Below are 17,767 nucleotides of genomic sequence, written 5' to 3'. Positions count from 1 at the left end.
AAGCAATGCCTGCGAAAACAACCAATGACCATGACATGTACCCACACCCAGCTCAATGTGGCCTGGGCACCGTGCCCACCACCCACAGACTGGGCGGCCAGGGCACTCTGGGGCTGCCGTCCGTCTAGCAGCTCATCGGGAAGAAGGCAGAATGTGCCACTGAGGACAGAGAAGGGAGACCTAGCGGAATAGAAATGACTCTGTCCACCATGCTATCCTGCTGGTCCCATGCACCCCACTAATCCAGGATAGATAACCCCCAAAATGCTCCCAAAGACCTTTCACCCACCAGCTCTCACGCCCCCAACACCTCCCCACTGGCCACCTCATCACCAAAAGAACTGAGTTTGGGTTCTACCCTGAGCCCCCAGGTCAAAGATCTCACACGGTGAGACTGATGTCAGAAGTGCCTAAAGCTTTGGAAAACATGAAGTAAGAATTTTCTGTTTCAAACAAACAAAACCCAAAAACCCCCTCCGAGGATTATTGGAAGTACCATTAGGAACAGAGGTGTTCTAGAACACTGAGCCCAGGCAGCACCCAGCAGCTCCACCATCACCAGAAGCCCCAGGGGAAGCCCATTGCTCAGAAGCTGGCCTGGCAGACCTGGAACAGGCCAATTTTCTGTCTCTCCTTGGTATCCCGCAGATCCTACTCCTGAAAGTCCCCAGGGGCCCGGGAACGAGGTTGGTGAGGCTCATTCAGCTTCTGTCCAGGGGTCTAGGGCTTCCTGGCATAGGGGCCCCCGCTCTTCTCCCAGATGCAGGCAACCCCAACCCGCCGGTCTCCTTTCAGGCCACTGGTGTCCCATCTGCGGGCCTGAGATGCTGGGAAAAGCTAGGGAGCGCCCAGCATGCCAGGTCTTCCTGGCTGTCTCTGAGGACAGGGCTACAGGGAAAGGGTCGGAAAAAAAGCATCGCGAGTTCTCCTTGGAAAGAAAACCTTACCAGGAGCAACGATGGGAAAGCACATCGGGGTGGGTTAATTAAGGAAGCAGCAAAATTACCTTCCCTGGATGCCTTTAGAGACGGGGCAGAGGGAAATGTACTAATCATCATCCTAGGCATTGACTACCTACCGAAATCTACGAAAGGTGGTTTACACAGAGATGACAACCTCTTAAGGAACCTCATAGCCCTAGAGCCTTTGAGTACAAACCCCACGGCCAAAGGGAGAAGAAACTGTATCACAGATCTCCGGGAAAGGCCTGACAGCTCCACATAGAGCCCGAGGAAGCAGGCCTGACTGGCAGGGGGTGGGTGCCTTCCTGGAAACCCCCACCTCACCCCTCCCACAATAACTTCGGAAACTCAGGGAAACGGAGCTTTCTGGGCAGAGCTCCCCTGCAGGCTAGCTCTTGGTGGCAGGGGGACAACCACATCAGCCGGGGGTTAGCAGGTGGGCTTTTCTGAGCTTAGCAGAAACATCCTACACCCTTACTCCCTGTGATGGGCCCGCTGAGGATACAAATGGAAGGGACTGGCTCTCTTCTCTCCCAGGCCCTTGTCCTTCTCAGTGGGCCCTTGACTTTCCCACTCAGATTCATGGCGCAGGAGAAAGGAATTTTGATCCAACTGGGGTTTTAAGATCCTCGTCTGTACCAACACCCCCTTTCATCTCACCAGACTCAGGGAACGCTTTGCCTTTAGACAATTTAAGAGTAACTGATCCAAAACCAAATACCCTAAAACACTTTCCCTGAGGAGCCAAGGAAGGAACTTAGCATCTTCCTCCAAAGCTGACATCCTACTTGGCTCTCCTCTCCTCCATCCCCCACACCAGTCAGTCACGTCTGAAATCTCTCTCCATCTCCACTGCTGTACTCAAGTGCGGGCCTCCATTCCACTAGGATGACAATGACAGGGCCCTCACTATTTTCCCCACGGCCGCCCTTGCTACACCCAGAAGCATTCCCCACGAGCAGCCAGAGAGATTTTCTAAAATCTGTTCCTATCACTCCCTGATTAAACAGCTTCTTGCCCTTTGGTTGAAGTTCACATTCCTTAGGCTGGCTCACAAGGGCCTTCGTGACCTGTCCCCTGCTGGCCTCTTCTGCTGCTTCTCTCAATCCTCATTCCCCACGCACTGTCCCCCCAGCCTTACCCGCCCCCACCCCCACAATGTGTCATTCTCTCTCCAACCTCCCGGTCTTGGTCTGTGTCTCTCACAGCCTTCCCCTTCCTCCTGCCTCCCCTGCATTCATCTCCCACCCGGACAGCAGCTCTCCCTGTGATCACTCCCAAGGCTGGACTTCCAGTCCCTCCTCTGTGTTCCCTGGACCCCATACTGGCCCCTGTGGGGGAGCTCCTCAAACGGCACTGTCATCTGCTACTTGACTATCTCTTCCGCTAGACTATGAGTTCCCAGGGGCCGGGGCTATGTCCTGCTCACTGCTGGCTCCCAGGATCTAGCACACAGTTGGTGCTCAACAAATGTCTGTTTAATGAGTGGAGTGGAATAGAAGATAGCGGAAGAAGAGCTGCTTCTCCCAATTTCTATTGGGGCTCCATGTCTATCCTCCTACTGTGGCTCACCCCTACTCCCAGCGGAATCTTGCCAGCAGCTACAGGGACACATGAAGGTGTGAGCCACGCATTCTGGACGTGCATCATGTAAGAAGGAAACGCGAGGGGCTGTCTCTCCCTGGGGCCTTCTGAACAGGCCATGGAAAGGAGCCATGAGGCCTGGTCTCCATCCGTGTGCCGAGAGAAGAGATGGCCAGCCGGTTCCCTCAGAGCTCCCTGGGGACAGACAATGTGTGGACACAGTTGATGGATGACCTGATGGGCAGGGTGGCCGCCAGGAGCCGTCCTCGTGGGGCCAGAGTTGTCAGGGTACCCCGCCCAGGAGCCTCGAGGAAGTGGAAAGACTCTTCTTGGCATGGAACTGAGCTGAGAACTGCTGCCAAGAAAAGAAGCCGGAGTGGGAGTGGGAGGAAGAGGAGGAGATGGAGGAAGAGAGCTGTGGTAGAGGCCGCAGCGCTCCCACACCAGCCTCGGGTCTGTCCCAGGAGGCCAGGATGCAGGGCCCACTTTGCTCCTCTCTGCTGTGGCCTGAGTCCCTGCCACCTGCCAGGGAGGAAAAGATGCGGGGCTTCCGCAGCCCTATGCTTCTCACTGTTCTCTCAGATGGCTCTTGGAGACTCATGAGGATGGAGCTTGCTGTGTGTCCCCTGCCAGATCCCCTAGGCATCAGCCTGGGGAAGAAGTCCTCTGGGCACCGCTGGGCTTGCCCCACGGGGGCTAAAACAAGCCAGCATCTCAGGGATACCAGCTCTAGCTGGAACGTGGACTCTACCAGCGCCTCCAAAGCTGAACCATCCCCTTCCCCAGGGAGGGAGGGGCAACAGCCCGTGGGCAAGGGAGAGTGGCTGAGAAATATGAGATGCCAGGATGATCCCTAGGCTATAAAGAGAAAACGAAATAGCATCTGGGATGCCAGGCCCAGGGCCCCCCAGAGGCCTGTGCTGTGGTTCAGCAGGGAGCTGGCAACAACCCCCCCAGGGGATTCATTCTTGAAGAAGAAAATTCCATCTGTTAAAAATAACATTAGCTTGGGAGAAGTAGACAGACATGGCAACATCGTATGGGGCTTTGGCTCTGAGATAAAGACCACTCCCTCCACACCGTGGTTCCCTGAGCTCAGTCTACTCCAGTGACTGACACGCAGTAGGTGCTCTATGTGAGTTTCTGGAATAAATGAGTCCAGGTCCTGCCCTGGATTCCACACCAGGCTCCTTCCCACTCACTACCCCTTCCTGACTAGCAAAACTGCCTGACCTCCACCGGGCTCAGGGTAAAGGAAGGTCTGGAACCCACTGCCAGTGCTTCCTGCCAGACTCTGACCCTGACGCTCCCAGGCCCTCCGGGCCCTCCATGCCGCTAGGCTGAGCCACCATCTGAGCATCCACTTCCCCTCCCGGGGAGAAAGCTAGCACCAGGACTCTGCCTGCTTCCTTAGCATTTCCTCCCACTTCTGACTTTGACACATCTGGCCAGCCACTTAGCGCTGAAAGGTGCTGGCCAGGCTGTGCACTGGGTCAGATCGCCACAATCCTAAAACCCGCAGCTAGGAGATAGGGATGGCCAGAGGCCAGCCTGTCCTTCATGTTCTGTCTCCAGGTGGAACATTCCAAACTGATACGGTGCCACCCTATCAAAAGACCCCTGGGGTTAGAGATCACTGATCCCCTGGAGACCCTCTCATACATAGAATCTAAACCTTTTCTGCCGCTATGTCACCCCTTCCACTGCCGTTTTGTGTGGGCAGGATAACAGCTGGGGTCTCAGGGACAGTCAGGTCTTACTATTTCTGTAGGCTAGATATGTTACGTTTCCAGGCGTTTTCTTCCCCCAGGAGAGGTAATAAAGACTCTTAGAGCCCAGGTGATCTGTATAAATCAGGTCCAGTCACTCCCCCGCTTCAAACCCTACAATGGTCCCGTTTCACTGGGACAAAAATCTAAACCCCTATCGTGACTTACAAGGTCCTCCATGATCCGGCCTCTGCTTATCTCTGCAAGCTTACCTCCTATTCAACTCCTCATTCAAGGACAAGAGGAGGTCTGAAGTCATCTTACCCAAGAGCTAGCAAAACAGCCGCACAGCCCAGATGTTCCATGACAGCCCTGATTTGAAATAATTTATCTTTTTCTTTCAAGCCTAATGCCTAAATAACATGGCGATTCTCTAGTTTAGTCCAGATGCCGGGCTAGACTAGTAGTCCAGACTGTGTCTCATCTGAAGTGGCAAGCGTGAGCCTCCGTGCCCTGATTTAGGGCTCGGGAAACATGGTGCCCAAACCCTTCACCCTTGTATCCTGAAGCCTGTTTCACCATGGACCACCCCATGCTAAGGTCGCTCCTCCCAGCAGGCCAGGCCAGTTGTCCCTGGGGCCAAGGAGTGGCGCGACTTCACTGCTCCCGGGTACCGCTTTCATCTACCCAAGCACAATTCCCAATCACTGCTCCCGCCCAGCTGCCCAGGGGGACACTCACATCAGCTGGTTCCCTGCCGGGTCCGTCGCCACTCCGCAACCAGCTCCGGCTCAGCTCGCTGAGCTCTGGAATGGGTTGCACCTTGAGCCGCACGCTGTCCCCAGACTGCCGGATCATCTCCACGATCTCATCCCTGGACTTGCTCTCCACGTTGTGCCCGTTAATCTCCACCAGACGGTCACCCGGCACCAGCCCCAGGGCCAGGTCCTTGGTGCCTGCGCCGGGCTCAGCGAAGTGAACCACCCTCCGGTAGACCTGGCCCTCGGGGCCCCGATCCAGCATGGTCGTGCGGCGCAGGGAGAAGCCGAAGTCTCCAGTGGGCCTCCGCTGCAGCTCCAGCTCCCGGAGGGCGGGCGGCGGCAAGGGCACCACGGGGGGCAAGCGCAGGTCAGCCGGGAACCTTTTAGTCACCAGCTCAGGGACTCGGGAGCGGGGCCCTGGCCGAGGGAGGCCTGAGCCAGGATGCTGCACCAGCTGTCCCTCGAGAGTCCTCACCTCCACCTGCGGGGATGGGGCCGCAGAGTGCTCGGAGGGGGTGGAGGTTTCTGAGGCGCTCTCATCCCGGCTCCGCTGGGAGAAGGAGAAGCGTTTGACAATCATCTGTGAGTTCTGCTTGGCCAGGGAGCCGAACTTGGCTGCCCGCTGCAGCACGGAGCCGCGGAAGCTGCCTTCCTCGCCCTTGAGGTCATCGCTGGAGCTGGCGGTGCTCAGGTGGCCCGAGTCCAGGATGACACTGCCCCTGTTGCTGTCGGAGTCGATGTCGGTCAGGTGCAGGTCGGAGCCACTGGCCACCTTGATGGGGATGGGGTTGGAGATTTCCAGGCGTGTCTTGGACTCACGCTTGGAGGCGCGGTTCAGATTGAAGAATCCGCGACGCAGGCTCATCTCCTCCAGGCTCCGCAGCTCTGCTGCTGACATCCGCTCCTTCTTCTCCTTCTTCTCCTTCTTCTCCTTCCGCCCACCGTCTTTGTCCTTATCTTTCTTCATTAGGTTAAACATGGTGGGGTACTGCTTTTGGGGGGGGCACCCCCGGAGGATCACGGGTGCTTAGCACAGGGCCCTCGTACCCCACCTTGCTGCTGCAAACAGAAGCAGAGAGAGAGAGAAAGATGATTCGAGCAGAGCCTCTTCCTGGGTCTCCAGTCCAGACAAGGCCAACTAATGAGCACAGCTCCCCTTCACTGAGAGGGGGCTTACTCTGTGCCCGGTGCTCGGCTTGATACAACACCGTCTCTGTTAAGTTAATTCTCATAACACTGCAATGGGAAGGTCTGTGATTACCCCCATTTTACAAATAAGGAAACTTGAGGTTTCGATAAGGTTGTAAAAGCGCAGACTCCAAAGTCTGTCATTGCCTTTCATCCCTGATAGGTGGCTATCAGGCCACGCGGCCACCGCGGTGGCTCCCAGGAGCTCTGACCTCCTGGCAGGAGGGGGCCATCAAGCCGACCTGGGGCCTGACTTAGATTCAACACAGAGGGGGCGCCTGGGTGGCTCAGTCGGTAAGCTTCTGCCTTCGGCTCAGGTCATGGTCCCAGGGTCCTGGGATCAAGCCCCGCATCGGGCTCCCTGCTCGGCGGGAAGCCTGCTTCTCCCTCTCCCACTCCCCCTGCTTGTGTTCCCTCTCTCGCTGTCTCTCTCTCTGTCAAATAAAAAAAAAAAAAAGATTCAACACACAGGAAGAAGGAAAGGGACACAGAAGCAGCCTTAGCCACTGCCTGACAGAAGACCTCAAGGCACCAACCCTCATTTTCGTGATTTCCACTTGCCAGGCGCGTTACCCACACTCTTGTTTGCGCCCCACAGCGTCCCTGCAAGGCAAGTGTCATTATCTCTACAAATGAGACAACAAGGCGCAGAAAATTAAGTATATGTTAGTTGTACCACGGCTCAGCGCCGGCAAATACTGTTTCCTCTCTGGGGCCTCGGCGCCCCAAGTGAAGCAGGGAGGGAAGGGAAAGTTCCAGACTGAACAGAGGACAGACAGCTGAGAGGTGGGGGTGGGGTCTGCTGGATAAACAGGATCCTAAACTCATATCCTTTTCCCCAGACCAACAACTAAATATAGCCTTGGGAAGAAAGTTGTGGCAGCCCGAGAGACAAGGGAGGTCCGGGGCACCTGCACCCACGGTGCCAGCCTACTCCTACCCCAGCGCGCACCCGCTTCGGGACAGGACTGAGAAAGACCCGGTGGGGGTGCAGTTCAAGCCAGGGAACAAGTTCTAACCAGCAGGGAACAAGGAGTAGAAGTAGGCCATACCACCTAATTAGAAATTAAGTGCAATTTCTTCTTTCTCTAAGAAGGCCTCCCCCTCTGAGTTCGAGATACAGGACCAACAAGCTCACTCCTTCCAGCAATGACCTTTTGCAAGGCCCTGGAGAGGACTTTCCTGTCTGTGTACCCCACCGCCACGACCAAGCAAGGCCCTCCAGGCTCCCCAACCTACTGAGAGGGACCCCTGGCCCTGATACAATGCCTAGGAAGACATCAAGGCCAGGAACTCCCAAGGGTCCTGGTGGCCCTGACTAATTGCCTCCTCCTCGCCCAGCACCCTGACCCACGTGGCTCCTGAGAGATCAGTGTATCCTTCCTAGAGTAGCGCTCTTCACAGAAATACAATTCAAGTCATAGGTGTGATTTAAAATTTTCTAGCAGCCACACTAAAAAAGGTAAAAAGAAACAGGTGAGATTAGCTTTAATGATATACTTTCATATAAATAGATCCAAGATATTATCATGTAATCTACATGAAAAATATTGACATATTTTACATTCTCTTTTCCATATTAAGTCTGCAAAATCCGGTGTGATTTTTATACTCAGAGCACATCTTAATTCAGACTAACTACATTTCAAGTATTCAACAGCTACTGGCTATTGAACTGGGCAGTGCAATTCTAGAGAAATCTTTAATTATAGAGCATATCCAAAGAAGTGGGGAATCTGGCCCAGTTACTAGCTCCCTGTGGACCTAACAGGCACCCCTTGCCCCCTCTGACCCATTTCTACCTAGTAAAACAAAGTTCCCTCTGAACTTTTTGGTTCAAAATGCTCCAAGCATAGTACCTGGGAGTAGGAAGACAGGAAATCTAGGGTCCAAGAAGTGCGAAGCCAGGGGCAGCCCTGTCCAGCTGAGTCTGGACTGATTTGGGGTGGGGGAGAACCTGACAGCAGGCCTCCTCTCTTCAGGGCTCTATTTTGACCTAGGGAGTCTCTCTCTCTCTCTCTCCTCCTGAATACTGATGGGGTGTGGCACAGACCTACCATATACCAGGACGTGGGATCTTCTGGTGGTCACTGCCCTCACCCATCACTTTCTGCACTGTCTTAAAAGGCTGATTTAGGGGCACCTGGGTGGCTCAGTCGGTTAAGCATCCGACTCTTGATTGTGGCTCAGGTCATGATCTCAGGGTTGTGGGGTGGAGTCCTGGCTCCAGACTCAACATGGGGTCTGCTTAAGATTCTCTCTCTTCCTCTCCCCCTACCCACCCTGCCCCCATGCTCGCATTTTCTCTCTCTCTCTCTCTCTATATATATATTTAAAAGGGGGCTGATTTAGAAGTTGGCTCCAAAGGCAGCTGTGTGGGAAATGAAGAAAGAAACCCACCCTGGCGACTGGAAGGGGACAACTGAGGCTCTTGGCCTCAGCCTCAGCCCAACCATGAGAATCCAACTGCCTACCACACTATCCCACCAAGACACCTCTTTTGGTCTTCAGTTCTTACTCTGCAATCCTTACCCAATCCTGGCTCTTTGCCGGGGGCTAGACATCTGAGCAGTATCAACGGAAAACAGGCCCCAGAATTCTAGAATCTTTGGGCTGGAAAGGTCCCTGAGAAGTAATTTCATGGAAATCCCTGTCTTGGCCAAGGCTTGCCCCTCAGTGCCATTGAGGCGGGCAGGAACCACACGCGGTTACTGCTAGAGCAACAGCATGGGGGAGGAGGGCAGCCACTGCCGGCAAGGTTAGTGGGGCCACCATCTAGGCCCGGATCTGCCAACAAATCGCTAGGGGACCTTGAGCCTGTCACTTTGCTCAAGGTTGGACTGGAGGATCTAGGGCTCTTCTAGCTCGAAAATTCCAAATATCTAAGTCTCTTGTGGACACAAGTTATTTATTAACTTTCTGCCAAAGTTACCCCTCTCATCCCAACCCTGGAGCCTTTGGAGACTGAGTCCATTTCAGCCCTCCCCTTGGCACCCCTGTCCTGCCAAAGTCATGCACACAGCTCACAAGGTACCCCTTCCCCACTGTCATCCCTACAACTGCCTGGCTGTGACCTGGGTTTTCTCCTGTGCCACCTGTCTGGAGCCACCTGCAACTTCACTGTCCAGGGTCAGACCCCCATGCAGGTGTTGCTGTCCTCTGCTCCTCAGAGCCCACCCTGCCAGGCACGGGGCTCCATCACCTTCCTGTAGACCTTGGACCTTTCAGCATCTCCTGTCCTCAGGTCCAAAGACTCTAGCAGCGATGACATCAGCACCTTCCCACTCTTCATTCTGGGCTCTTCATTCATTCACCTCTTACCCTCTCCAGCGAAGGGAACCTTACAGATATCTAACCTCCGTCTCTGCCTTTCTCTCCTCACCCTACTCCAGGCCTTTCCTAATTGTACGTGGAGGAAAGGTATGTATATAAATTAGGGTATGTACCTACATCATCTTGACCCTGCTGCTCCCCAAATCAAAGCAAAGTACAATCAACTTGGTCAACTCAGATGCCTTATTACTTTAAGACAGAAAGCGTCTTGAGGGCAAAGACCATTTGACTCAAATATGCATCTATCAGTTCATCAACAGGAGAAACAATTTACATACTCATACAATGGAATACTACTCGGCAAGAAAAAGGAAGCAACTACTGATACACACAACAGGGATGAATCTCAAAAACATTATGTCAAGTGACAGCAAAAGAAGGCTTTGACAACAGAGCACATACTGGTATGGTACTATTTATATGAAGTTCTAGTACAGACGGTCCCTGCCTTACAATGGTTCAACTTAACCATTTTTTTGACTTTATGACATGCATATGTGAAAGCAATTTGCATTCAGTAGAACTCATACTTCACGTTTTGAATTTGGATCTTTTCCTGACCTAGCAATATGCAGTAAGAGGCTCTCCATGAGCCAGGCAGTGGCGGCAAGCCACGCGATCACAAGGGTAAACAACCAATACGCTTACAGCCATTCTATACCCACGCTATACCATTCTGTCTTCACTTTCTGCACGCACAGTGTGCGATCAATTGCATGAGATATTCAATACTTAATCCTAAAATGGGCTTTGTGCTAGATGATTTTGCCCAACCGTAGGCTAATATTAGTGTTCTGAGCACATTTAAGGTAGGCTAGGCTGATCTATGATGTTCGGTAAGTTAGATGTATTAAATGCATTTCGACTTATGGTATTTTCAAGTTAAGAGGGTTTAGCAGGAAGGAGGCAAAGCCACTGTAAGCCACGGAAGATGTGTACAGATAAAACTAAGCTATGGTGAAAAAAAGCAGAACACTGATTACCTCTGGATGGTGAGGATGGGGGTAGGGGTGGGAATTGCCTGAAAAAGGGCATGAGGGAACTTTCTGGAGTGATGTTCATATTACATTATCTTGATAGGGATTTGGGTTGACCGGTGTATACGTTTGTCAACAGTTATCAAATAGCGCACATACGATTTGTGCATTTCATTGTGTGAAATATTCACTCAAAAGAAAAAAGAACTGTAAACAAATATTGAAGTCTGGTTAATGATATATATATACTGAAGTATTTGAGGCAAGATATGCTGATGTCTGGGTGGTTCAGGTGGATAAGTGTCTGACTCTTGATTTTGGCTCAGGTCATGATCTCAGGGTCGTGGGATGGAGCCCCGTGTCCAGGTCATGTCTCAGGGTGTGGAGCCTGCTTGAGGTTCTCTCTCTCCCTCTGCCTCTCCCCCACCTCAAAAAAATAAATTAAATAAATAAAGATAAATGAAACTAATGAAAGAGTTTTGGCTTCAGATGTCAGGTAGCAAACCTAGGACCAAATCCGAGGTAATAGCTATGCAATCTTGGGAAAATCACTTCACACCTCTGTGCCTCTGTTTCCCCATTTGTAAAATGGGGATAATAACAGCACCTACCACATAAGGCATGGGACTAAATGAAATTGGTCTATAAGCCCTCCATATGACACCTAGCCCAGAGCAGGCCCTCAAGAATGGTACCCAATCGCAGCAGGGCACATTCTTACATCTAAATGGGACAGTGGACAGCATACGGTACACAAAGTGTGTACCTCAGCCCAAGTGTGACTAAAATAAGTCCAAACATAAAATCTTAATGCTGGAGAGAACCTTTGTATATGCAAAGTACAACCCAAAGAAGTGAAGGCAATTCTGTGAGCACATGGTCAGGCCAGATCATATTGGTTCAAGTTCAGAGGCCCCATGTAGCTATTGCCAAGACTAAATGCAGGCAATTCTTAGCTGCAGAAATACGAACGGCCAACAGACAAGAACAGGTATGCAGCCTCAGTCATCCGCAGACACATGAAAGAACACAGAGGTATACTCTTGTCCACTTAGCAGTTTAGTAAAAACTACCATTATTAATAACATCAATCAAATAGAAGATAGGAAGCAGGGTAGCTCATGTGTGTTGTTGGGAGTATAAATTGGTGTGAGGAGGGCAAGCTGGTGATATCTATAAAAATATTTAAATGTACATATTCTTAGACCAGGCAATTCCACATACAGGACCTTGACAGATATGTTCACACAATAAACATGGCTAATCTTTGCATCACTGTTTGTGATTGCAAAACTCTGCCAATATAAAGGTCCGTCACTGGAGGAATAGCTAAATCATAGCACTGGGCAGTTATTAAAAAGAATGAAGGAGATTTGTATATACTGACCTGGAAAGATTCAATACTATATTGTTAAGTGAAAAAACCAAGTTGCCGAATAATATATAATTTTTATAATTATATATATTTTAAACTATGTATATGTGTGCATATATATCCGTGCACATTATGTATGTGCAATATTTCCATATGCATAGAAAAATATATGCTTTGGGGAAGAGATAGGGATTTTAGAAGAGTCATAGCAGATCTGTGTTTCATCTATATTGTTCTAACTTTTTACAATGAGAATATTTAGCTGGTGGGGGTATGTGTGTGTATCTAGGCCTAGGGGTTTAGATAGTGGGGTTATGTATAATATTTCTTCTACTTTTCTGTATGTTCTTTATTTCCTACAGAAAAAAAATATATTTATATTAAATGGTATTCATGTAACATGTTATAAATATATAATAAATATGTATTTTATATATATCCATATATAATCCATTACCAAATTTTATCTGTGGTTTTCGTGGAGTTGGGGCAAGCAGGGGTAGTACCACTTTAGCTTTTTATCTAATAGACTTCCTAGGGATTAAACCTTTTCCCAGCATATGTTACTTTTGCGATTTTTAAAGATTAAAACGAAAAAAAGAAAGACTTGACAATCCATTTAGCATGAAGGCTATAAACCAAGTTTGCAACGGTAAGTTCAAGGCTTGCCATCTCATGCCTCGGAAAAGTTTCAGTTACTTGGGGGACTTGGTTAAAATAGATCTCACTAGTGTCTTGTGGCTTTAAGCGGGGACAGATTTAAATGGGTCACCCTGCAGCTGGCAAAGTAGAAACCCCAGGAAATGGAAACTATAACGTTGGAATCCCAAGACAAGGCTCCCAGACTTGGCTGCTGTGGGTGGACACTTTAAAGGGTCAGTCCCCCACACCCAACTCCCAAACCACACTCATAAATAAATACAAAGGAAATACTTTCCCAAGAGAGCCGGTCTCTCTCCCTTGGCCTCTGACCTCCCTAAGCGGCCGTTTCCTACAACCCAGAGGCCTTTCTTCGGCGTCGGCCCCATAACGGAGGGCTTGCAAAGGCGACCCGGCGGGCTCGCACAGCACCTGGCCCGCCCTGGCCAGGGGGCGGGGGCGGGCGCCCCCAACCGAGTGGCGCAGGGTGACACTGGCCGCTGCCGCCGAGCCTCTTCCCGGCCGGTCGTGCTAAGAGCTCCGCAGCACCCCGTGACTCACTGCCAGGTCACACGGAGCTTATCTGGCTCCAGGTGTGCTCGCTCCGACTGCACGCTTCTCACATGACATCAACCGGCCCGCCCGCCCACCGGCTCGGGCTCCCGCTCCCTCGGAACCCGCGGCGCCTCCTGCCGCGATACCGTCTCCCCTGGAACGCAGCGGTCCCGCAGGGCCCGGGAGGAACGACAGCGGGAGAGGTGCCAGTGGCGCGGCCAGGTGCTCTGCTGCTCTTCCATGTGCACCTCCTCGGCTCGGCGCTGGGGTTTGCCGCAGCCGGCTGGGCGCTAAACTCAGCCAATACTGCCCGCCCCCCCTTCTGTGTGACCTTGAGCAAGTCCTCTCCCCTCTCTAGGCCTCCGTGGACCTGAGAGTTCAGACTTGGCCCCAAGCCCTTGCCTCTGCTGGAGAGGTATTCTGCTCAACTCTGAATTGCAGGTTCTAATCCTGCTGTGCCCCTGACTTTCTGTGTGACCTTGAGCCCCTTATCCAACATCTCTGAATATCCGAGAATAATAAAAATTATCCCTTGTAAGTGATGGTAAAGTGCCTAGCAGAGAGAAAGGGCCCTGGGCCCTCTAAAAACCTCAGTCCACAGGGCGCCTGGGTGGCTCAGTCATTGGGCGTCTGCCTGTGGCTTGGGTAATGGTCCCGGGGTCCTGGGATGGAGCCCCTCATAGGGGTCCCTACCCCGCAGGAAGCCTGCTTCTCCCTCCCCTACTCCCCCTGCTTGTGTTCCCTCTCTCGCTGTGTCTTTCTCTGTCAAATAAATAAAATCTTTAAAAAAAACAAAAAAACCCTCAATCCACGGTTTAAACTCCTGCCTGACTGTAAGCTATTTGAACCATCAAGGGAATATGGATAATTTATAAGCCATACAGTTCCCACCTCAAGGAAAGTGAGGTGGGGAGAGGAGTGGAGGCTTTCCAGTTCTGCTCCCCGCTCCTCCCAATCCAGCTTCCAACTGCACTCTTGAATTCAGGGGACAAAGGGTGATGGGGGGTGACGTGCAGAGTGAGCAGATCTTAAAGCACCCAGGAGCCTGACCCAAAGTAGAACTTCAAAGCTCCATCAAGCCCTCAGCCCCAGTCCTGGGGGAACCACTCTCACACCCTCTAACCTTTAAACTACACCAGGCCAGAGCCCCTCAGCTTTACCCACTACACCTGAGAGAAGCCTGGGACAAGGCCTGGGGCCCAGAGCCACCAACGGGACCCAGCTCACATGGATGATCGAGTTCCAGTCCAGGGCATCCACTTCAGGTGAGGGGTGTCTGGATGGGCACAAATCTCGGGTTTGAAGGAACAAGAACAGCCCTGCTGCTCTGGAGACCTGTGACACACCAAGTGTGGATCAAGGTTTCCTGAGTTCCAGCAACTCCCTGCTCCACCCAAGTAGGGTGGATTCTCCCTTTCAGTTCTGCCCCACCCAGTCCACCTTTGGGGACCTGCCTCTGGGGGACCCCGGAGGTTTCAGGCCCAATTTCTGAAGACACAAGCACCCCTTAAAGAGCAGCCTCAAGCTGGGCCGGTGAAGGGAGCTCCAGGCAATAGCCTGGCTGCCCCTGACAGCCAGGGAGTGAGGCTGAGGGACCACGCAGGAGTCAGGAAGGGCACAATCCCCGTGAGGGCTTCTGAGGAGAGCCTGGGGCACCCGAGGAAGCCCTCAGGCACACACCCTGGCACCTGGGCCAGGCCTGGGGAGCGTAAACAAACTAGATACTCAGAGCTGCCAGGCACCAGGTCATCAACTGTTCAAAGTTCAAAGCTTTCAAAGGAAGTGACCACCGGCATTCTATCCCTCCCACCCCCACCTGCGACCCTTCTCATTGCCCTAACCCTCCAACACAATAGCATCCCCCGTCGTCTTCCTGGAATTGAGGCCCCAATCCCAATGTCCCCAACCCCAAATGGACAAGCACACCTCCACCCGAGGCTATATATAATTAGTCATGTCCAGCAACCAGGAGGATGTTTCCTGGAAAGCCCCCATTACAAAAGGGCAGAGGGGAAGCTGAGGAGGTGGCAGGCCATTGACAAAGAGCCAGTGAGGTCTGTCAGGAAGCCAGAGACCTCAGGAGAGCAACTTTCAATATCCCCAAATAGAAAGTAGCTTCTGAACCAAAAGGGTGGGGAAGGCTAGACAAGGCCTGGCCCATTGCCATGACAACAGGAAACCAACCTGCCCAAGAAAAGGGCTCCAGATCTCATAAGCATATGGAAAGGCAGCCTGACCCCTTGGGTTCAATGTCTCACTAAGGTGATCTCGCTCTTAACTTGAACTTCCCTCCCTTCCAGCATGGACCCACTGCATACATACTTCAAACAGTTCACTCTCCTTGGGGGAGACATGCCAGTTATTCCAAAAGACAAATGAGCGCACACAAACCAGCCTTAATCATTGGCCAGGTGAAGGGGGGGAGGGAATCCGATTCCATAATTTTGGGGGTCCATTTGAGGGCAGGAAGGCTCTAGGCAGGAGGGCTCCTCCTAGGAAGCATTGTCCCGGGCCTCTCTACACAAACACAAACCAAAAGGACACTGTCAAACGCATGCCCCATTGGCCAAGTGACCAGGCAAAAGGACTACCACTTAAAAAACATACTGTCTGCCTTCCCCCACCGCCATCCATCCCCCCAGCCCAGTTCATTCTGGCTGGCAGCCTTTCTAACTAATCAGCAGGACACATGTGCCTTGCAAAAGGGTGACATCCCCAACCCTCCTCCCTGCCCCCAACAAAGTCCCAATGTGTGGTATGTCCCTGCAGGCCTTATCTCAGCCAGGAACATGACCCACTCCTCACCATGCTTGGTACCAAGCAGCACCCCGCTCCCCCCTCCCCCCGCCAACACGGGGGTGGGGAGCAGCTAACCTTACCACCTCCCCTTCCCATTGGCGAAACAACTGGCATGACAGGTTAGCAGGGCGGGGCGTCAGGGCAGTCTCTCCCAGAGGCCTGGGGCAGGCCGTCCGACCTTCCCACACACACCCCACCCCTTTGCAGGGAAAGGTGAGGTGAGCAGCCAGTCACAGGGGACAGCCAGCACTCCCTAATCCCCAAAGCCTACCATTCACTCACCCCCATCTTCTGCGCCCGGGGAGGGGGTCGGGGAAGCGGGGTCTCCATTGTTTTGCCAGCCGTCTAGCAGCTGCTCCTTTGAGAGGAGCCCGCTGTCGGCCTGGCAGTGAAAGGGTGAAGCCGCTGGGAGGGATAAAGGGCTCGGCCGAGGTGCTCGCTGTCCCCGCTGCTTTCCTCGGAGCCTCGCTCGCTCGCTCGCTCGGTCTGGGGGGCGGGGGCCTGGGCCTGGCCCCGCGAAGCCCCCTATCCCAGAGGCTACAGCCTCCACTCCGCAGCTCGGGGCCACCTGGGCTCCTCCAAGCCCTCAATCCCTCCCCCAAACTGAGGGCCACCCTGCCCTGCCTCCGCGCGCCCCCGAGCTGTTAAAGGGGGCCAGAGCTCCCGTCCCCGCCCCTCCCGGTCGGCCCCCGTTCCCGGGCGCCGAGCTCCGCCGCGCAGCCGGGGACCGGAGCCGGGAGTCCGGGCCGCCGCTTCCAGGGGACAGTGGGGGAGGAGGAGCCGGCGGGCCCCTCCGCCCGCCCGCCTTCCCGGCTCGAGCCCGCCCCGCGGCTCCCACCCCCCGCCTCCCCGGGCCCGGGCCGTCCCCGAGCGGCCGCCCTCGCCGCCCCGCGCTCACCGGCCGCCGGAGCCCGCCCGGCAGGCAGCAGAAGCGGAGACGCGGCATCCAGCGGCCCCGGCCCGGTCCGGGCTGGAGCGCAGCGCGGCGCAGCGCAGCGCCGCCCCCCGCAACCGCGCGCGCCGAGCCGAAAGGGAGCTCCCTGCTGGCGGCTCCGGGGATAAACGCCCGGCCTTCCTGGCAGCCGCTGGGCGCGCGTCCAGAACGGGCCATGCGGGCACCGGGCGCCGCTCCGCGAGCCCCCTGTCCGCGTCCGAGAGGCCCCTCCTGGAGCTCCTGTGTGCACGGGGCGCCGGAGGCCGCTGGGCACGCCCAGGGCAGGCGCTGGGCCCGCCTGTAGAGAACAGGTTCCTTCCAGGGGCGGCACTGGACCCCGTGGGCTGTGTCCAGGAGGGTGCTGCCCAGGGCAGTGCTGTCCGGAGGAAGCACTGGAGTCTTGCTGGTCACATCTTCCCAGGGTGGCTCTGCAAAGGCGGACACAGGGCGCTGCTGGATGGTGCCAGATGGCTCAGTCCAAAGCAGGCACTGCCTGCCTGTCCAAGGTGATACAGGCAGAATGTACGCCCCAAGGTGGACACGGGCTTGTGGCAGCTTGGTCTGAGAGAGCCCTGCCTCAAGTGGGGCTGCCTGAGGGGTGTACCAGGGCCCAGGAGACAGCCCTCAGGGGCACTCACTCCCCAAAGGAGTCAAACAATGCTCAGATGAACACCTTTTAGAAGCTTTTTGGAACGAGGTCTGCCCCGGGTTGTCAGGTCCTGTAAACATCCAGTGAACTGCTCTCACCAAGAAGGCATTTTAGACATCCTGGGAGAGGCCAGACGTGTTTGAAGAGCAGGCCTCCAAGATAGGTGCTGTGTCTTGAATTTGGAGAGGGAGAGGTAGACACTTCTATAGGCAGTGTCCTTACTGGAGTGGGGTACCCTGGAATGTGAGAGAAACTGAGCAGCGTGGTTGGTGTAGGAAGAAGGGCAGCCCCCTCCATAGTTA

The 17,767-nt window shown here is 53.8% G+C and overlaps 1 protein-coding gene across 12 annotated transcripts in view; it reads right to left on the bottom strand.

Moving 5' to 3' along the window:
* The window catches only part of MYO18A (myosin XVIIIA), a 95,466-nt gene extending 78,527 nt beyond the window's left edge, over positions 1-16,939 (bottom strand). For 9 of the 12 annotated variants that reach the window (XM_064582910.1, XM_064582911.1, XM_064582902.1 and 6 more), the window contains exons 1-2: positions 16,781-16,939; positions 4,997-6,075 (exon numbers count right to left, since the gene is read on the bottom strand). In XM_064582910.1, the coding sequence (XP_064438980.1) occupies positions 4,997-5,995 (999 nt within the window). In that variant the 5' untranslated portion in view covers positions 5,996-6,075; positions 16,781-16,939. The remainder of the gene's footprint in view (positions 1-4,996; positions 6,076-16,780) is intronic. The other 3 variants (XM_064582914.1, XM_064582915.1, XM_064582903.1) reach the window with 2 other exon arrangements.
* Between the last annotated feature and the right edge of the window lie 828 nt (positions 16,940-17,767).

Source organism: Mirounga angustirostris, unplaced genomic scaffold (assembly GCF_029215605.1).
Source record: "Mirounga angustirostris isolate CCGP_5_RB_7025 unplaced genomic scaffold, mMirAng1.0.hap1 SCAF_17, whole genome shotgun sequence".
NCBI classification, from domain to species: domain Eukaryota; kingdom Metazoa; phylum Chordata; class Mammalia; order Carnivora; family Phocidae; genus Mirounga; species Mirounga angustirostris.
This window is presented reverse-complemented; position numbering and strand designations above follow the sequence as displayed.